Source organism: Maniola jurtina, chromosome 5 (genome assembly GCF_905333055.1).
Source record: "Maniola jurtina chromosome 5, ilManJurt1.1, whole genome shotgun sequence".
NCBI classification, from domain to species: Eukaryota; Metazoa; Arthropoda; class Insecta; order Lepidoptera; family Nymphalidae; genus Maniola; species Maniola jurtina.
Genome location: NC_060033.1, coordinates 8,098,113 through 8,121,100, shown reverse-complemented (window position 1 = coordinate 8,121,100; position 22,988 = coordinate 8,098,113). Strand labels below are relative to the sequence as shown.

General features: G+C 33.0%; 1 protein-coding gene across 4 annotated transcripts in view; it reads left to right on the top strand.

Moving 5' to 3' along the window:
• Positions 1-3,231: 3,231 nt before the first annotated feature.
• LOC123865642 (kelch-like protein 3) overlaps positions 3,232-22,988 on the top strand; it is a 36,951-nt gene continuing 17,194 nt past the window's right edge. For 3 of the 4 annotated variants that reach the window (XM_045906807.1, XM_045906806.1, XM_045906804.1), the window contains exons 1-2: positions 3,232-3,349; positions 3,622-3,724. In XM_045906807.1, the coding sequence (XP_045762763.1) occupies positions 3,691-3,724 (34 nt within the window). In that variant the 5' untranslated portion in view covers positions 3,232-3,349; positions 3,622-3,690. Of the gene's footprint in view, positions 3,350-3,374; positions 3,519-3,621; positions 3,725-22,988 lie in introns of those variants that run through there. The other variant, XM_045906805.1, reaches the window with a different exon arrangement.

Here is a 22,988-nt window from a genome sequence, read left to right as displayed (position 1 = left end):
GTATACAAGTGTAGAAAAATCAGTTTGCACCATTTAAGGGGTGAATGTACTTGTGAATATGAACAATTTTCACTATGTGGACAAACCTCTGAAATCGCAAAAAAATATCAATAAATTTTTAAAAATGGAATCTAATACGATCGTCACATAGGATCGCTGGCTAGCACAACTACTACCTCCGGCAAACTCGCGTCAATGCTCAATGCAAAACAAAGCAGTTTCGAATTGACGTTGCTTCGAAAAGTATAAACTGTCAGTGCAATGCGATTGTGATATAGTTTTGACCTGGCTTTGGATTTCAAATATTGATACTGCATTACTGTTGACCCTTGCTCGTTAATTTGGACTCTGTTCAAGCCCTTTGTTGTGGATTTCGTCGATATGACCGAACGTACGCAGAGAACTGTTCTAAATAGTCAGACACGTGAGTTCGTAATACGCCTTCGTAACTATTTCGATCGTGAAGCTCAAAATGGAGGGCCAATTTTACCTATAACGTCAGTGGTTGAACGCGTAGCTGATGCGCTTAATATTGGACAACGAACTGTTAGACGGATAACTAAAAAAAAATATGGCGAGACTGGCACAGAAGAAAATAAACTTCACACACCAAAAAAGAGAAAACGAGCAAAACCAGTCGTAGGCATCGATAGCTTTGATGCCGATGCTATCCGAAGACATGTTTACGGCTACTATTTACAGAAGGAGTATCCAACAAGAAAAAAGTTGGTGCATTCACTGAAGGAAGCTGGATTATTCTTCGGTGGGGAAAGTTCTTTAACGAAGATTTTGAAGACCATTGGATTTCGATACAAAAAATGTAACAAACGCAAAATATTGATGGAAAGATTTGATATAGCGATGGCAAGGTATACTTTTTTACGGCAAGTGAAAGAAATCAAAAATTGGCAAAATGTTGTGTTCTTGGATGAAACATGGCTTAATGCTAACCATACTGTAGGCCGTTCTTGGAACGATGACACAGCAGCATCTACTTCCAAAGTTCCTGTAGGAAAAGGATCGCGACTTATAATTTGTCACGCCGGAACCATCAACGGGTTTGTCGAAGGTTCTCTCATGGCTTTTGCGTCAAAAACCACTGGAGACTATCATGAAGACATGAATGGAGAAAAGTTTACTGAATGGTTTACCTCAATGTTGTGTAGCCTCCCTGAACCATCTATTATAATTATGGACAACGCCCCATACCACTCGATGCAAATTGACAAGCCACCTGCCCAATCCCAAAAGAAAGCTGATATCGTCGCATGGCTTCGTAAAAATGGCGTAGATGCAAACATGAATATGTTAAAAGCGGAATTAGTACGTCTTTTAAAAGAAAACAAACCAACCAAGATCCGATACGTCATTGACGAAATAGCATTAGAACATGGGCACAGAGTTATACGGTTACCGCCTTACCATTGTGAGTATAATGCGATTGAGTTGGTGTGGGCTCAAATTAAGGGATATGCTGCAAGACACAATACAGAACCCCCATTTACCACAAAAAAAATGCTAAAATTATTAGAAGAAGCTTGTGAACATGTGACTAAAGGAGACTGGGAAAAGGTTGTGAATAGAACTGTTAAATTAATAAGGGAAGATTATGAAAGAGATGTGAAAATAGATAATATTATAGAAAACGAACATATAATTATTAATGTATGTGATGATAGCAGTGACGACAGTGAAAATAGTAGTATGGACGAATCTGATTAATTATGGCCTTTTGTGGCACCTTTTTTGGTATCTTTTGTATTCATATGTTTCTTGTGTGCATATAAAGTATGTATATTCATTTTCGTTCATATATTCAGTTCGTTCAAATAAATTAAATAAACATATACATTTTTGTTTTATTAAACCTATTTAATCAGGTACAAAAACAAAACTTAATTGTTTTTTGTTCGAGAATAAATTGACATTCCACATCACTATTGTAATGTGTCAAACCGGCCATCATAGCGTGCCGCTAGTATAGAGTTGCTCATTTTTTTTAAATCAGCCAAGCGATTCTGTCACCGAAGGCACAGTACAGTTATTTATTTAGATACAATGGTTAATCTACCATCTCGAAGCTTTACTGCTGATTTCTGAAAAACTGTGCTACTTAGAGCACTTCGTTTTAATCAAATTATGTGAGACTAGCCGATGCCCGCGACTTCGCCCGCGTGGATTTAGGTTTTTCGAAATCCCGTGGGAACTCTTTAATTTTCCGGGATAAAAAGTAGCCTATGTGCTAATCCAGGATATTATCTATCTCCATTCCAATTTTCAGCCAAATCCGTCCAGTAGTTTTTGCGTGAAGGAGTAACAAACATACACACACACAAACATACAAACTTTCGCCTTTATAATATTAGTGTGATAACAGGGGTGGAGGGGGCAAAAGCTACATAAAAATAAAAAATTTACAATGTGCAAATTGAGCCTTTTTATATAATGCCCCATTAGAACTAGTAACTCCACTATAAAAACCATAGACATACGAATTTTATGATAAAAACGGCAAACCGACTTCCATATCGCTTTCCTAAAAAAAGACGTGTATTGGGATGGGAGCCTGACTATGAACTTTGGAGTTGCCAGTAAATCAATTTTTACCATTATCCAAGCAATATTTTATACTACTAAATATTATGCTGTAAGTAAAAACGGATTGATATAACTATTATGTTAAAATTCTTTTTTTATCTTTGAAAAATTATCTTCACTGCTGCAGATAGGTAAAGTGGCCAGTGAACTTGAGCAAATACGCATAGATTTTGGATTTTTTAAATCTCTTGAGCGGAATGAAGGAGACGCGTTCAGTTGCCCCTTGTTTCCTGAGATATGCTAATTTTCTTCTACTAAACCACTTTTGCTCAAGAGACAATAATAATTGTTTGCCGGTTACTTTTATATTTTGTGTAATTTCTTTAACTAGTAAATTCCGTAAGGTAAATTCGGAATGACTGAAATCTCCATCAGTCATGCATGGCATGATTCACGACAGTTAGTAAACTTGTAACAAAATGTTGAGGCTACATTACAATTACACTGGCAGGCACTTACGTAGTAACTAATACCTAATCTGTGCTGGCAGGCGTCAAATGTTAACCGAGAGTTTCCTCACTCTAGTTCACTCTGTTCATTTTCACGGAAAAAGTAGGGAAATAGGAAGTGAGAAATGGCAGCACTACAAGTTTATGGGAGATTTGACACTTGACGTTGACAGTCCCATGACAGTCCTATAATTTATTTATTTATTTTCAAAACAAGGCGCTTGTAAGGCGCGTTCAACATCGGGGTTAATGTTATTGTCTTGCCGTGTTGATTTTTCTCGAAGCTGTCAGCTGGCTTGAAGGTATCTTTGTCGAGATAACGTAATAATATGTTTAATTTAATTAATAAAAAAGTGTTTGTTAGTGGGGTTGTGGGGCGGCGGGCGAGGGTTGTGGGCCGTGGCGACTGGCGAGCCATGTGACTCGGTACTACGCAGCGACCTTCGTGGCCGCGTGCTCTAGTATAATCTGGTTAAGTGGCTACTAGCTAATGATCGAGCGCTGGGCAGTGGGCCGACGGCCGACCTCGGAAGACGGGAGACTTTGCGATTACCACTTTGTGTGTCAACTCCAGGTCGGGTGCGACAGCGGCGTTGGGCCGGCGGCCACGGCATAACCACCCTTCACCACGAATACCGGCATCATGAAACCTCGCGACGACTATAGAAACGGCGATGGTAAGTAAAGTATTAAGATCAAAATCACATCATCAAAACTTTTTTGTTAGCTTAACTTGTTATAAAACATGTGTTAATCTTAATCATTGTTTAGGGGTTAAAAACAGTACTTAAACTGTCCTTACTTTATATTATAGAACAAGTTGGGCTTTCTTTAGTTTGTTTATACCTATGCTCAATGTGTAAACCCAAAAATAGCAGTTTATCACAGGTAATATAATATGTGTAGAGATATTTGTTGCATTAAAATCCATCAATCATTAACGAAACATAAGTAGCTAAAGTTATCTAAAACCTGTTTGTTGGACTTTTTAGTCAGTCATGTATTTTAATTTGTAACATATGTAAATTATTCTAGAAGTTTGCCCTAGGCACAAATCTTTAAAAAAACTTGATGTTGTATTTCAACAGTAGCCAGTATGTTATCTATGGGTTTAAAGATTAGATCATTGTAGTAGAGCAATGCTAGTGAATAACAAAGTTGTTATGAAGATGCTTAGTTATTTCTTACTTATTTCATTACTAACCTTTCTCCTCGAACAATGTAATGTAGCTCAGATGGTATTGTACATGGCAGCATTTAATGGGAATTGTATTAATGCCAACAATACATTAATCAAAGCCCTGCATAGTCAAACAATGATGAAGAAACTTGCCTAATTTTTCACCCATGGCAGAATGGATATTGTAAAAATATGATACTGTACTATGTACTAGTTTTTCCTATGACAAACCTGGTCCAGAATTTCAATCAAAATCTGATTTAGAGGGGCTCTACATTATAGGAATAATCTACATAATTTTAAAAATTCAAAATTCAAAATTTAAATTATTTTTATTCAATTAAACTTTTACAAGTGCTTTTGAATCGTCAAATAATCTACCACTGGTTCGAAATGCTGTTCCTACCGAGAAGAACCAGCAAGAAACTCGGCGGTTGCTCTTTTCAAATGTCTAAGTTAAAATCTCTAAGTTCCACACTACATGCTTTGAGCTCTCTAGTATAAGTAATTCATTCAATTTCTCCTTTTATAGATTTTACATGTTTCATCAAAGACTATTAGCTGATGCAATTTATTGCATTGTGCAGCTTGTAGATACATAACTACAATTACAGTTTGCTGGAAAATACAATAAAAGACTCAGTAAAGAACCACTCAATATAGATTACAAAAACACTTAATATACATATATAATATACATATGATATAAAGATAAATAATCAATGTAAGCAAGAGAAATGAAATTTGGAGGGAAAACAAAGAAAAACCCTAATAATACCGATATTCTGTCGAGATAGGTAGCTATTTGTCAAAGTGTTAAAGAGTTAAAGTTAATAAAAGTTAGGATTAATTTTTAATTTACACAAGTATCTTGTAAATAAAGCATCATCATAAAATAATGAGACAGAAAAGCCAAGGTTCTTCATATTATCATTAACTATTTATGATCATCATCATCAGATATGATCATCAACATCAAGCTGAGTTCGGGCCCTTTCGTTGGCACGACACATAATACATACATAATACACTCTTTAAGTTAAGTTAGTTTTTAAGTTTTATATTTTAAATTTTATATTCTAGGTTTTATATTTTTTATTTGTATTTTTTTTTTATTTTTAGTTTTGTATATAAGCGTCATTATTTGTAATACTATGTTTATGTGTCGGTTTCAATGAATAAATTTTATTCTATTCTATTCTATTCTATTCTATTCTATGATAGGTATAAATTTATTCTATCCATAGGTGGTAAAATGCCAAGATTTTTTGCAGTGTTAATGACATACTGATACACTGGTACATATTATGAGTTGGTTTACTTTGTCTAAATAAGGAAACTAACATTGGTTAGTTAACCAAAATGAATGTTACATCATTGCATGCCAAATGTCGCGTAGATATTTGTTATAGAATAAATTGGACTATAGTCCTTGATAAATACTTTTTCCGCTATATTTTTTATGCTAAGTAGGTAGAGTTTTTTAGTGAATTCATTAGATTGTAAGCCACTGACTGGAAATCGATGTAGCCGCATAAACAACTTTCAAGGCTCTTGCAAAGTCAATTACTATCAACTGTAACGTGACGCGAAGCCGCGTGTACGCCGCACTGCACCCGCTGCGTCTTGACTTCAGGCTTAGGGTGTCTGTCCATTGAAGCGGAGCGGAGAAGTGCTCAATAGACTAAGGCCGGCGATACATTACACGGAAATTCCGGCGCCGATCTTCCTTGCTGGAGCGCTATTATTTTGTATATAATATATTTTACTGTTATCGGCCACATAATTCGGAAAGTCGGTTGTCTGCATAGAGTGCCCTATAATAGTAAATTATATGAAATAAAATATAATGACGTTCTGTCGCAGAAGATCGCTGAATTTCTGCGCAATGTAACGCTAGCCTAATCAGTTATTAAGGAGTGATGATAAAAAAAAGCGTCATCTCTGTGTAATCTGATAAGGCACCTGAACGAGTCACCACTCCGCTCCGCTTCAATGACAGGCGTTCTTAAACATAAAGCGGAGCGGCAAAACACGGAAGAATACCGTTAACGATTCTATAGTGCGCTATAGCGACAGCAGCGACGAGCAAAGGTAGCAAGCAACATGCGCAAACGCTTTCTATCAAGGAATTCTCAGTGCTAGTCCTTAGTTAGGAAATTGGGGTGTTTTACCCCCGTGGGTCAGACATGGGAGAGCTCGTAAAGCCGCGATGTCTACCTAAAAACGCCAAAGGTCAAAGAGGGTGTCGGCCAGTGACGGATTAACCCTTAATCAAATTAAGCAATTGCCTAGGGCATCACGTCTGAGGGGGCACCAGAAGAAGCACAAAAAAAAAATCCGTCAGGGCATCACGTCTCATACTCTCACGTCACAAAAAACCACACTAAAAAAAGTTTCTAGTCGGACCTTCAAGGCGCATTTCAATGAATAAATAAATTATTATGCTTTGGTTTTTATTGTTGTCGCACCTACTCCACTTTTAAAGTATGTTATACATCTCATCATCTTATTTTACAAAAAACTAATGTTTTTAGACAGTAGTGTTGAATTGGGGATTCTGTATCAAAATTGGTGGGGATTTTGGATCACTCTCGCTACGCTCGCTCGCTTCGCTCGCCGTGATCCAAAATCGCCACCAATTTTGATACAGAATTCCCCAATTCTAAACTACTGTCCTCAACAACACATTAAATAAATGGAGTGTAGCTAAATCCAAGCAAAAATTAATCAACTATCCGTATTTTGAACAAACTATTCACATGGTTTAAGAACGAAATATTCATTCTATTTGCACGAGCAAATATGGTGATAAAACTAGATAGGTACTAAGAAACCTTGAATTTTAAAATTACTCTTCAAATGTAATATTTTTACAACATGAAAAACAACTATTTGGCTATAACAACCTACACCAAATATTGTGTTTTCAATACGAGTATAATCAGTAAATTAAATAAAAGAAGCAGGTATATGGAAGTTAAACAAGCATATTTAATCATCTAAAACTTTATTATTCATACACCACTTTTTTAAACAAGTTACATTTTTCAGCGCACAGATGGTCGGATGATAAACACAACTATATATGTCAGAATGTGAATTATACAACTCATACAATGTTAATAAACGAGGACATCCTTTATCTTCTAAATTATGTACGTTAGGATTACTTAATATATCTTTTAACCATAACTGCTTTTCAAGGCCTTTACAATAAATATCATTATTTTTTAAAATATCTATTAGATGGTATTTATAGGTCTCGTAAGGCACGATTCCCTCGCTCCATAATATTTTTCTATTCTTTTCAATCCATTTAACTTGTTTCTTTTCTGTGTCTGTTAGCCATTCATAGGGATATGGCGGTTTTATTAACAAAACTTGAACTCGATCACTATACACTATAGCAATCTCTTTAGGCAGAAAGTAATTTTGATCATTTTTAAAACCTTGAACGTCCACAATAATTTTCATGATAGTTTTCGAACAATGTTACTCAGCGGCCTATACTCCACAAGACGATCGTTTATGATTAAACAGTAAGCGCTGGTATTGCTTGGAATTTCCTGAGACGTTTCTATTTCCAGACGAACATCAACTGGACCAGTTTTTAAATTTTCATTTTGTCTGGAACAATCTATGACAAATAAAGGCGCTATTTCTTTAAATGTATGAAGATCAAGCAGTGGATCAATAGGAAGGTTGTAAAACGACTGACGAAACTTGGTGTACATGTCGTATAATATACTGTATTTATTTTCCTCAAACTTGAGATTTAAAGCATCATACGGATAATAGTGGGAATTCAGGAATAATGTGACATTGGTTAATGTACAATGATCGAATATTGTGCTGTCTCTGTTTTTAACGTTTTTTCTATTAGTTTGCAAACCAAATATAACATATCGAGGTTTTTCTAATTGAGAAGCAGTCTTTAACGCCCATGAATGTTTGGTAGTTTTTGGCAATAATGGATATTCATACAAATCCCAATTTCTAAATGCTATTTGTACGGGATTATCTTTTTCTAATTTCCTTAAAAGTATTAATCTTTGCTGATCTGATACTTTAATATGTGGTACTCGCCATTGGATTCTCTGTATATCAATGTCTACAATATCATCGCTACCCATGACAACACTATTTATGTTAGTACTACCTCTGTTAAGTATGAGTTCATGTTTACAGTTTATTATTATTTTATTGTAGTCTTCAGCAAAACCTAAAATCTTATTTAAGGGTATCAAAGCATTAAAATTTCCATTTTGATTTTTAAATCCGTCTATATTCCAACCCCAAGCAGCAGCCGCTTTACTGTCACCGCTATTCATTGAAATGAAAGATTTTATGGTTGTAGTTATTCCAGCATTTCTAATACGATCGATTTCAACACCATTCATTTCGTATCGGATATCTTGAAAAAGAAATGCAATTGCATTATTACTGAAGTCAACACTTTTCTTTTGAACTTTGCCAGCTTGATCTTTATGAGTCACCGAAACTTTTCCTTCAATGTAAATGGAACTGGCTGATGGTAACACGTAAATATCTTGCTGGTGAATAGGTATCCGAATTTCATCATTTTCATTGAAACTGTTATTGTATGGATTATATGTATGAACCTCATAACTCTCGATAGAGTTATCGAATTCAGGTAATTCGTTGATCTGAAGGAGGCTCATACTTTGAAGCCGAGGGCTTTAAGAAATTGTTTATTACTCTGATGAATTTTTTTATATACTCTAACACGTCTTCTTTGTTTTACACTTTCCTTGGTAATAACTTTCTTAATAGTTGGGTTATACTCTTTATAATAATTACTTTTGTTAAATACGATCATTTTGACTTTTTCAAATGAAGACACAAAACAATAGTTTCGCCCTTAAAATTTATATTATTGCCTTCCAAATCCAAAATTTTTATTGTTATTGATGAAATTATCTTTCTTTTGACCGGAAAATATATCACATTACTTGGAGATTCTATAAATCTATGACCTGGAGGAATGTTTGGCACAAACTCATAAATAATATGTGAAGGAGAACCGTTAGTGTACGAACTCTGTACAAGATCACATTCGATCCTTATGACAGACAGTGGTAGAATGTTAACGGATTCTGTAGATTCATGCCATTTATTTGCTTTTAGTTTTTCGTTAGAAAAACCTAGCATAGGTCCAATACTATTTTCTGAATTAAAGTTTATAGTTTCAGTACAGTACAAAGAGCATGTCATTGTATTGATGTTAGATTTTATTTGTAATTCACAATTTTCAACTCTTTCTTTTAGGTATTCATACAAATCTTGTAAATCGTAAGCACCTGGTTGAATAAGAATTCTTTTTTTCTCTTCTCCATATTCAAACACATTATTATTATAGTCTACATTTGGAATTGAATTAAATGCAGAAAAATATACTAAGCCACACTCATATTCGTCTTCCAAAATAAGAGGAGGGGCGTAAAATGATTCTAGAATAGATTTTTCACCCACGATCGTGAGTGTAATAGACATGATGGTTAAATGAGCTTACATATTTTTGTATCATCTATTTATTTTCAATTTTTATTCCAAAAATTAATAAGAAATTTGATACATAGATGGCCACAGTTATAAGAATTAGATCCTTGATAATTGTCATAATTATAATTAATATTCGCTCCCACATATTTTACAAATTCTTTAGGCGGTTTCAAATTACCATAACTATCAAAGTATTCAATGTAATTATTTATTTTTGCATAGGCTACCCAATGAGTTCCAGGATTTTGAGAGCTATCTAAGTTGATGATACCACACTCTTTTTTAAAAGGATATTTTGGAAGTTCATTTCTCATAAATACACCTCTGAAATAAGGAATATTTTTTGAAATTTTTAGAATATCCAAGTTACTTAGAGCACGATTAGGTAGCCGCCGAATCAGTTTTTTTCCTTTGCTGTGTATATTCCCAAACCATTACCATAGGGCTTTATAAATAATCCTTTTCCGATACACAATGTTTCCATCTTCTCGTTATGTCTCTTTAGTTCTTGAAATTTTTTTTTCATTAAATTAATAGCATTGACTGCTTTCACTATACTAGCAGTACCACCCGCTAAGCTGCCCGCGGCAGACAATCCTGCAAATATGGGGACTAGTGGCAAAACCCCACCTGTCTTTGGTATGGGTATTATACGCGGTACATTAACTGAAGATGTCGCTGCTAATTCCTTAGCAGCAGCAAGAGCTAATTCGATTGCAGCTTTTTTGCATTTAGGTTTCAATTTATGGATATGTTTTTTCGCGCGAGATACAATATCCTTAAAGCTTTTCTTAAAACCAGCACCAGAATTACTTGTTTTCAAATTGTTAGATTTTCTTCTCAAAGTCATTTTACGCTTGGATGGTTGTTTCTCCATTTTTAATAAAAGAGAACTCTGCTCAGTATCGTAGATAATAAGAGACTGAAAGTTGTTAACATAAAATGTGTTTATAAAAGATTTAGTTTATCTATCCAACTGTTTTCACTAGGCGGCAGACCTAACCATTTGACATATAATTTATTTCCTTTTGTTTTTAAAACCTTTTCAATAAGATATATATCAGGATGTTTTGTTTTTTGTAATTCTTCAGTATAGAATGATCCTAAAATAGGTCGCTGTCTTGCATCTTTTAGAAGGTAAGTAATTGGATGAGTGTTTTGAACTTGAGCTATATTAAAAATTTCAGTTGACCAGTTGGGAGTATATCCTTTGTCAAAAGTTCCTTTGTATTTGCTTATTCTTACATAATCTCCAATTTTGAATTTTGAACGTTTCTGCGATGGTGCTGATAATTGTAGTAGTCTGTATCTTTTTAGTATATTTTGTTTATTCTTTTCATTAACTTTATCTGGAGCTGTACCAATTGTTCTGTGAAATGTGGAGTTATATTTTTTCATGATGTGCTCGAGGGTTCCATCATTCCATTTGTAATTCCCTTGCAAGCTAAATTGCTTGTACATTTTAGTTTTCAACGTTCTTATAAATCTTTCTACTATTGACGCCTTTTTAGTGGAATAAGTGGAATAATGATTTATACCGTATTTTTGTAATAATTTTTTGAAACAACTATTATAAAATTCTGTTCCTAAATCAGTTTGTAGATTTTTGGGAACACGACCTTTTTCTAGTAACTTACTAAATGCTTCAGTCACAGTTTCTTTATTTTTAAGTTTAAGCGGATATGCCCATGCATACTTTGAAAAAGCATCGATGACTGTTAAAATATATTTATATTGTGAATTATCTTTTGAGAATGATTGCATATCAACTAAATCGGCCTGCCATACATCATCAATGTCTTTAAGTATAACATGTCTTCGAGGAAAATTTTTCCTAACATTTTTATGTATTTCATTTACTACACTATCTTTGCTCATTTTTTGAATTTACGACTTACACCTTCTATATTCCTTTTTAGACTATTTATTTCTGATTTTAACTGCAACAATGTTTCCTCTACTGTTTTTAATCGTATATAGAGCCCATCTAAGAATTTGTCAACATATAGTTTAGTAGCACAGTCGTTTGGGTCAATGGGTGTACCAACATGTTTGATGATTTTATGTTGAGCATCAAAGATATTTTCTAAGGCAGAGCTATCCATTTTCAGTTTCTTGTGTACATGATGACCAAACTTGTTGACATTCATGTTCAACAGTGTTTATAGAACTAAGCAAAAATGTAACCAGGTTTTATTTTTATATACTTATTTTATTATACCAGCTTCTTTAAGTTCTTCAATTATTGATATAATCTCATTGTCATGACTAGTGTTGCCAGCATCTTTTGAAGCAATTAAAATTTTCAATCTATCTACTAACTCATTCGGATCATCCCAGTATATGAAATCTGTATTTTTTTTCAAAGTTTTAAGAGTTGGCATAAAACCACCTTGTTTTTTTTCTTTTAATTCACTATCAGTAAAGAGAGGTTTCACAATTTTAGTATATTTTGTCCCTTTATCGCCTTTAATCTGATTCGTAGGGTTATAATCTCTCCTATGTGCACTAGTATTGCATAAAATATCTTTATATACTAATTTATCTTGATCAGATACAATCTTTACATCTGGTTTACTCTGAAATAATAATTCTGCCAAACCTGGGGTTACTTCATAGGATCTATTTCCTATTTTAGCCATCATATTTTTGCTATGAGCATCACCATCTGAAAATGTTACTTTTGTATTTCCAATCATTAAATTACTATTTTCATTACGTACACCAAAAGGTACATTCAAATTATAGATTTCATTGCTTTTTTCAGGCGTTGGAGATGGAGTATAGAATTCTTCGATTTCTTCAAAATTTTGGGTAGAAGTTATTGGTTTTGGTGTTACATAATTTTTATCATCATTTTCTATGTTTTTAATTTTATCAGAAGTTGAAGGTGAACATGTATCTGGTAAATCATGGTGACTATTGTTTTTATTTTCTTTTTTTTGCAATACTATGGATTCTAATGGATCCGTTATGGATTTAAAAAGTTTGCGCCTTTTTAGTTCTAAATCATCTTCTTCTTCACGCATTTGTTTTGCTTTCTTTTTGATGGTTTCAATTGATTTAATTAATTGTTTCTTTACAACGGCTTCCATTTTTAAATTAAATATGGGTAGGTATTCTTACCAGTGCTCTCATTTGACTGACTAAATTTGTGTCTCGTATGTGGTATATAATTGTAAAATTGTTAGTCGAATTTCACGAATATGTCAAATGTTTTTCTGTACCGACCGTTATTTAGTTCGCAATCTTTGTTGATTGATAAAAACATAAACGGATCTTTCCAAATACTTGCACACAATTGTTTAAAGACATGCCAGCTCATATCAGAATTAACATGTTCCTTATATATATGTTTTAAGTTTATATCATCTTGCTTGAAAATAATTAAAAAGTTAACATTGTCACGTATTAATTGCTTAGGAATTTTTGAATATGTTTGGGTCAAGTAAAAGCAATCAATTTGTTTGTGTCTGCCCATCGAAAAATAATTTCGAATATTAACTTGATTTTCACAAGTCACGTCGTCAAAAATGAAAATAGAATTTCTTAAGGCTTCAGTTGGCGAAATAACTTCTTCACTATTTTTGAACATAATAAATTTAACATCTGGAGTATTTTGAAAAACTTTTTGTAGGAAACAATATTTAGATTGAAAAGTGGACTTTGAGTAAATATAAACATTTTGGAATTTAAGTCCATTTTCGTGCAATAATAAGTTTATCATAATATTTGTTTTCCCACAGTTGGAGGGTCCGCAAATTATGCATCGAATTGTGTTTGGTAGAAGTTTACTATGTCGGCTAAAGCATGGTGGTGGTGTTTCAACATCTATATAATTTATTTTTAATGATTCAGCCTGTTTTATCAACTTCATATTACTGATTGATGATAATTTTAAAAATGCAACTTATTAAATAACTTCATATTATTGCTAGTTGATTTAAATTTTAAGGTATTGCTTGTAGGTATCACATTCGTGTTTCACTTCGCACTTGTCTAGCGCACTATTATTTGTCGATGATTATATTAAAATGTAGGTATACATTTTAATTTAAACCTTGTGATAATAGTATGAAATTGAAATTCGTAAGAACTTAATATTAAACAGGTTCTAACATGTCGCTAGAGATTGCATAATGCGGACGAATGTCATACAAGTATATACAATTGTTTTGAAAACTTGACTCCATAGATTTGTTACTAAACAATTTTCATTCCCAGATCTTCTCACGCAAGGAACTCACTCGCTTCTGGTTAGTGAAAAAAATTACTTATATAATATTTTGACTGTATTCTTTTCTATTTTAGAATTTGTTTATTGATATTTTTATAAATGTTGTTTTATTGTTATATTTATAAAATTTTGTATTTTGTTACAGCATCATGTCGGACTTTTATTTCACGGATGACGAAAGAAACACAAGTATGAATAATCCATTTTATGGAGCTCAAGACTTGGATGCTATTTTAGAAAGAGAAGAAGAGAATAGATTGAAAGCTTTACGTGAGCAAAAAAATAATGAAACACTTGAAAATAACACCAGTTTGAAAACCATAAAAAAGAAAAATAAATTGTCTTTAAAAAAGAAGCTTCCAAAAATAGATCATGTGATTTCACCAGCTCCAGATTCATCTTTTGTTATACGGAAAAATAAAGCAAAGGGAAGCCACATTATAAAAATTGAAATACTTGAAATTGATAGTAAAGAACAGGAGAACAGTGCAAAGACTAATTTGAGTGTACAGTACATAGTGAGTGATAATTATGACAATATGATGGATGCTACAGAAGATTTAATTAATAGGATTATACAAAAGCTAAGTGTGCCTGAATAGTTAAATTTAATATTATTTTATTGTTATTTTGCGATTGTAAAAATAAAAAGCATAAATGAGTTCTAATTAAAGTATAAAGTATATTTTATATTTTCATATCATGCAAGTAAGTTGTAGTCCGAATATTTTCCATTAAGTAGTAAGTTTTTATAATACGTTAATCTTATGTTAAGTACTAAGTTTATGAAGTAATGTAAATAATTGGTTGAATTAATAAAGGGAATATAAAATATGTTGTGATTTTATTTGAAATAAAACACTGTGGTAAACTTAATCAAATTTATTAAATGCTAAATTACCATTAAAACTAATATTAAAATTAGACACATAAAAATTTGTAAAATACATAGGTACTTAGCATAATATTTTTACTAAAGAATCGTGCTGTAATGCCCCCAAGGCAAAGTTTTAAAATCATTTTCCATTATTTGCCTTTTATTATCATCACTATTTAATACTAATTTATTAATTTTCTGAGTAAAAACCTGATGATTTTTTGATCGTATGACAAACATATCATCTCTTATATTTTCATTGCAAAATAAGGCTTTCTTATATTTCTCAAAGTTTAATTTTTTTGTCACAGGCTTCGTGATACCCTTTGCTTTACTGATAGTTTTTTTCTCAGAAAGTAAACAATATAATTTTGCGCGTAAACCAACAAATTTAGAAATGATTTCTCCTCCCATTTCGTCTTTAAAATATCCAGGTATTTTCATATTAGCTTTCGGCATATTAAAAATATTATCATCTTCAAAATTGCTAGTATCAAAATAATGAATGTTATCTTTCATATCTTCATAAAAATCATCAGTTTTTACAAGATATAGTAAACTATCAGTATCCGTATAACATAACTGAACATTATTTCCATAGATTCTTTTTATGACCGAATAATGAAAATGATACAAATGCGTTTTCGACAGTTCAAGAATCGTGAATCCAATATATATTGGTCGATCTAAGACAATTTTTGTTTTTTTCAATTGAATAGCTACTAAGTTTTCAGAAAAAATTGATAAACTGTGAAAATGTGGTGCACTAATATATTTTTCCGCTCCATTCAATTTATTAGTATTATTTGTAGTATCTCTCCAAACGTTTACTAGTTTTACGTCAACCTGCTTCCTTTTGTTTTCTATCGTTTTTCCAAAAATAGAATTATTCTGCTTTTTAAAAAAGTCTTTCTCAAAATCAGACTTGGCATTTTGTCTGAGACTTGTGTTTAAAAAAATATAAGGCTCTAAAAAGTTGTCCTGATAAAAAGATAGCACTCTGTATATTTTTAAAAGCAATAAACCATTCTTTAAGCATTCTTGCAAGTGCATATAATGAATAACAAAACGATGTTTATTATATAAATTTGCCACCAATTTTTTGCTTTGATTTTGAGCAGGAGAATATTTTTCCGCAGCAAATGGTAGGTCTGAATGAGCATCATGAATATTATCCGGATAACATAAATCTACCTCGAGAATATATCCACACTGACTTTTTTTAGAAATGTTCCTTACATCAAAATTTTTAATTTCATTTTCATTTAAAAATTTAAAGTCACGCATTGGCATTTTTTGCATCATAGCAAAACCGTAAAGGTTGACACAGTCTAAATAAATTAAGTACGTACTTGACTCATTTTTATTGTAGGATGGTAAATATTTATTGTTTGCTTCAGCATATCTCAATGAACACTGGGCTAAACCACCTCGAATACCTTTTTCTAACATCTGATACATATCCACATCAGAAATCAAATCAAGCTCAACTTTAGTATATAACAACATTGCGTCCCAACTTAAAGATGGAGATGATACATAATAGCAGGGGTCTAAATTATAATAGTCTAAACTCATATTTCTGAACTTTTCAAAAACGTCGCATAGTAATAAGACATCGCATTGTAAGTATAAATCTGTATACTCTCCTAAGTTTTTTATACCAAAAGTTTTCCATATTTTTAAAGCGTGTTCGTAATCCTCAATGGAAATATTTTCACCTGTGAGTTTATTAAAAAAAATCGAATGTTTTGGTAACTTTGTTTCATTATATTTCTCCCATGCATCCATATAATCATAACAATAGACACCCTTTTTACAGGCCAAATTTAATAAGTGTTCATCCTTAATAAATACACGCATATGCTGAAAATCATTCGGATGAAGACTCTTTGCCAGTTTATCCAAACCCGAACTCAAAAAATTAAATGAATCGATAAACTTCAGTTGAGCAGCATTTGTTTTATCAATAGGTAAAAATTTTGTGAATGATATATATTTTTCTTTAGATTTTGGTATCAAGCTCGTTTTTCCGGTAATTTCTGATAATTCTTTAATAAATAAGTGGCAATCATAACCACTCAAGTTATGAAAAATGATCGGTATAAACGTACATTTTTTTGCATTTATGTTACAAGTGTTGTGAGCAGGGCCTCGGTATTTACCTGTAAAATGGTCATGATCCTTTACTATTATATCATATTTTTTAAACATTGTTTTACAGATGCAGCAAATTTTTGCTTCATTATATGAAGTCAACTCTTCGGTAGTAAGAGGAAACATTGGATTATTTGTATTTAAAATACCGTGCAATCTTTTTACATCTCGCGTAATGCTTTCAACAAATTTTTTACCACAGTTTGGTCCGCGATAGCTTACAAAGTCATTAAGCTCAGGTTTAGAATGGCAACATATGTAATAAGCGAAACAAGATGGTTCATGTGTTTGTATATCTTCAGTATAAAGAGATTTATTTTCGTTTGAATATTTACAAAGCAAGCTCTCAAAATCGCCATATATCACGATAGGAATTCTTTGAGTTCTCTCATAGTTTGAAAAATGCAACTTACTACCATCTTCTGGAAGTACAGTTTGTCTTTTAGCACAATCGTGATTGTGTAGTTTTTGTTCATTTGCGAAATATAAAAAACATTCATCACATAAAAATATTTTAGACTTGTGTTTTGTTAATTGCCTTCGCACAAGTCGGCCAAAGTCTTTAATCAAACAGTAATGGGCTTTGTCATTTTTAGTAATATATAATAAATTAACATGGGTAAGTTTTCGAGCTAAAGTCACATACAAAGGACCTGTAACTGTATTATTGGCTTCTAACCCATAAACATTTACACTAATAGTTGGATTGTTCTTCTCAAAGGTTTTAATATCTTCAATTCCCGGAGGAAATGTCATATTTCTTATGTCAAAAAGCAATGAATAATGAGGATATGATGAAACTCTATTGGAATTAAGTTTTGTAGGATACATTTTAGCAGCAATGCACCATAAAAAGCAACAATCATCGAAATTATGAATATTTAGACATGATTTTGTATTTCTTATATGTGATGGTAATGCCAAATATGATCCACCTTTCAGAGGATTATATTTATTAATATTTATCTCCAAATGACTGATAGAATCAATTGTCCAACCAGATTCTGACTGTTCGAATTCTGCGCATTTGCAAGTTAACTTTTGAGCACATTGTAATAAAAAATTATCAATATCAGTACTTTGGACTATAATACCATATTTAGTACTGAAAGATTTAATAGACTTTTCAAAATTTTTTGGTAAAATATACGAAACAAATAACTCAAAATTTACTTTAATGGCAGTGTGTTTCTTTAGAGATATATTTATGATCTCGCGTGTGGTTTTAAATATTTGTGAAAAAAAACTCTCTGGAACTAAAGTTGTAGAGGTCGGATTTACTTTGTAACTGACTATTCTGTTTCTAAAAGCCGTTTTTATAATTTGCACATTCTCATATCTAGATTGAAATAAACTATTAGATTTATGAGTATTTGTTCTGTTATGTGACGATATAGATGTTTTAACATAAAGGTTACACTCTTTGCAGAAAAACATTTTCAATTTCATAGAATTGCTTATCTTGTTTATCTATTTAGTATCTAGTTTCTCAGTTCTGGTTTTAATATTCTGCGTATAAAAAATCGGTAAGGAAATACAGCTAAATAATAAATCAAGCTATTGGCTAATAAACAGTAAACAGTTATTAATAGAATGGAAGTAATGCGATGTTTCGATATCAACATTCAAACATGTCAAGTATCTAGTTTGTATGGTTCTAGTTTCTCAGTTCTAGATTTTAAATTTTGGATAGTTATGAGATGACTGTATTAAAATAAAGTAATCTAGTTATTTTCAGACAATGTGCAGACTTAGTAAGAGTATAAGGGCTGTAAGTATCACGTTATTAATATCCCAACTTCAAATCTTTCGATATGAACATTTAGACATTTTTATTTAATTTTATATGGTTCTAGTTTCATATGGTTCTAGTTTTTATGTTTCTAGTTTCATATGGTCTAGGCTTTGTATGGTCTAGGTTTTGTATGGTCTAGGCTTTGTATGATCTAGGCTTTGTATGGTCTAGGCTTTGTATGGTTTAGGCTTTGTAATTTCTGTAAAAAAAACACGTTAATTTAATTTTATATGGTTCTAGTTTCATATGGTTCTAGTTTTTATATTTCTAGTTTCATATGGTCTAGGCTTTGTATGGTCTAGGTTTTGTATGGTCTAGGCTTTGTATGATCTAGGCTTTGTATGGTCTAGGCTTTGTATGGTTTAGGCTTTGTAATTTCTGTAAAAAAAACACGTTAAAAAATATTTACAGGCACAAACATAAAGATAGTAATTTAATTGTCATACTTATTATATACAATATGTTGCAGATGAAATATTTTTTGAATTTATTTATGAAAATAATTTCTAAGATTTACAAAATTTAATTTACAAAATTTATCTTAGAAATTATTTTCATTTGCAGGGTATAAAATGGGCTGAATATTTTTTAGTTCAGCCTTACTATCATCAATTAATTTGGTGAGGGACTTCCATACCACCGAATTTAAATCAGTTGCAAGTTTTAGTGTGCAGATGGCATGCTTCCAACGCTCATTGTTCGCGAGTTTCTCCACTTCTTCAGAGTTGTAGACGCGCAGCTCGAAGTAGTAGCTGCCTTTCTTCGATGGGTCTGATTGGGATGTATACCCCGACGCAACGCGCCGACTGAGAAAACTTCTCAATTTCGCAGCGCGCACTGGCTTGCTAGTAGATTCATCCTGAAATTGAAAAATATTCAATTTAGTATCATCTGCGATAATTTCAACTCTCTACCTATTATGGTTCATGAGATAAAGCCCGCTGACAGACAGACGTCCGGGCGGACAGCGGTAGCTTAGTAATAGGATCCCACTGGTACCCTTCGGATATGATCCCTAACAAAATAATAACTTTAACAAACTATATTCATAAATTTATATACAGACCAATTGCCTAACAACATTCTTATTGGGAAGTCTTTTAAAAGCTTTAATCCAATAAAATATAAATAAGACAACTCACCTCAGATTCGGTAATAAACCTCCTCCGCTTAACAGATGGACTCGTAGGTGTATTTGGAGACGTTTCGGGTTCAGATTCCGATCCGCTCGATTCGAACGGATTCTTCGGAGCAGAAGAAGTCACCTCCTTTTTCTTGATCGTCTTCTTCCGCTTCACCTCACGTTTCTTCTTAAGAGACTTCGATGTTGATGGGGGCTGCACCAAAGCGATGGGGTCTTCGTCTTCGTCAAATGGATTGATGAAAGATGAAGAGGCCCTGAAAAACAATTTAAGTAACTATCAACATGAAAACTCCAAATAAAAATTCAATAGGTACCTAGTTGCTTAATTCAAAAATAAACATATAAAATAAAAATACTTACATACTTTATTTCGACTGTTGTTGTCGTCGTATCCAAAACTCGGAAAGAAAGGAATGGTGACGCTTAGGATCGACCTATTTATACGCTCGAATTCTAAAACCTCTTTCATAATAAACGAAATGGATTGAAATAAATTAGATTTAAACATTTGCGCATGTAACTTTAAACACTAAATCATCACAACATAAAACTTATATTTGCGAAAGTAATCAGACTAGATTTATACATTCGTATGAACACTGTCTTACGTATAAATTATTGCCGCATCAGCTATAGGTGTTCGATTTTGAAGCATGGAAGACGCTGTTGTTTATAGTTACGCAGTGAATTGAGATCTAACCGTAAAAGGAATGGTATGCGTCGGACTCGCGATAGTTAAAATGTTAAAAGGTTATACATTTTACTACTTTCCATAGGTAGGTATAAAATTTGTGAAAGGTCTAATAATATTTGCTCCTATTTGATGCTTCAATCTTCTTCCTTGCGAATTTGATTTAAAACTTGAGTGGAAATCCTTTAATTTTCGACGTCAAAAAATATCCTGGATCCGTCTCCAAGATGTGAATTGTCTGTGTATCAAATTTCGGCAAGATTCAGCCGTTAGTCTTTAGTTTAGACAGACGCCTTTTTGCATCACTAATCATACTTATTATAAATGCTAAAGTGTGTCTGTTTGTTTGTTTATTGGTTCGTCCTTCAATCACGTCGCAACGGAGCAACGAATCGACATGATTTTTCGTGGGTATAGTAAAAGAACTGGAGAGATATAGACAACTTTTTATCTCGGAAAATCATAGAGTTCCCGCAGGATTTAAAAACCTAAATCCATGCAGATGAAGTCGTGGGGGCATCAGTGAATTTATTATATTAGTACGCATTGTACGTATTTTTTTCGCCCATTAATCTCTATTTATCAAAGTATTTATAACAATCGAAATATATTTAAATAGCGGGAAATGTGTCTAAATTCATCATTAAAGAATTAATTTTCGATAAATAATAATGTATGATAAGCTTGCACACCTTACTAGAAATCTGCTATAATATATTTTTACTAATAAATCTTTATCCAAAATTCATTGTTTGTAGATCAGAATGGAGTTAATATATCCTAAATATCCTCGCTATGCAACTCAAATCGCAAGATTGCGAAGTTTTGATACCTGGCCTCAAGATTTAAATCAAAAACCTCAAGAAATGGCTGATGCTGGTTTTTTTTATACAGGAGATAGTGATCGCGTGATTTGTTACTTTTGTGATGGCAGGCTCAAAGACTGGGGCATCGAAGATCATCCATGGTCGGAGCACGCACGCTGGTTTCCGTCCTGTCCCTATGTTTTACTTGTGAAGGGTGAAACATACCTACAAAGTGATAGCAAAGATGTTTGTGGTGCATCAAAAGTATCTGAACAATTTGTAAATAACAATATAATAAGTTCTTTTGCAGACAGAAACATATTATGTGTTGAAAATATTAAAGAAACACTTTGCTGCAAAATTTGTCTTGTAGAAGAAGTAGCTGCGTGTTATATACCATGTGGTCATGCTATAACGTGTACTAAATGTGCTTTATCGTTGGATAAAATGTTATGTCCGATATGTGGAAAAGCAATCGTTAATGTAATACGAATATATTTCTGATGAGCTATAAACATTTAAAGAGTCTACCTTTATCCAACCTATTATAAGTATGCGCAAGCCTCGAATCAATCGATCGAAATTCATACTAATGAATACAGCAATGCCGGATCAAGCAGAAACACGATCAATATACAAAAATAATTTGAGCGCAACAAATCAAATGGTTAACTATGCGAGAGCAAACTTTTAGACGTAAAATTATCATGCATATGGGCTCGTTCGCATTTCTTATGAATGCCGCAGTCTCGTCGAACTCATCGTATTATATCATCCACTGTGCGGTGCGGGCGTATGATATAGGATCCGCAATAACTAGTCATTGAGGATTTTGTCTCACTGTTGATAGTGATTAATTGTTGCTTGGATTTAGGAATACTCCATTTATTTAATGTGTTGTTGTGGACAGTAGCCTACATTGGGGATCCTGTATCAAAATTCATGGGGATTTTGTATCACGGTGAGCGTAGCGAACGAGCGTTAGCGAGAGTGATCCAAAATCCCCATGGATTTTGATACAGGATCCCCAATTCAACACTACTTTAGACGGTAAAGGTTTAAAGACCGATTCTAGTTGACATACGGATAGGGGGGCCCACAGGCATGGATTGCTTAGGGCATCAAGTAGTCTTAATCCGTCACTGGTGGCGGCACGCCCTGTTTACAATCAAACCCGCCGCCGGCTAACTATTGGTAATTTTTAGGATTCTATGCCTCAAAAGGAAAAAGGAACCCATATAGGATCACTTCGTTGTGTGTCTCTCTGTCGTCAAGTAACCTATAGGCTACTTCCCATTGACCTAGCATCATGAAATCTGGCAAGTAGGTAGGCCTTAAGGATTTGTATTCCCGAAACAATTTATTAAATCTCATCAAGGTGGCGCTGTCCGGCATTTACTTGATACTGGTTTAAGATGGTGCGAAATCTTTCGTATGTGAGTCTGACTCGCACTTGACCAGGTTGTATGCCGGGCGTATCACACCGATTTTACGATACCCTCAAAAGAGCCAGCAGCAGCTATGTAAG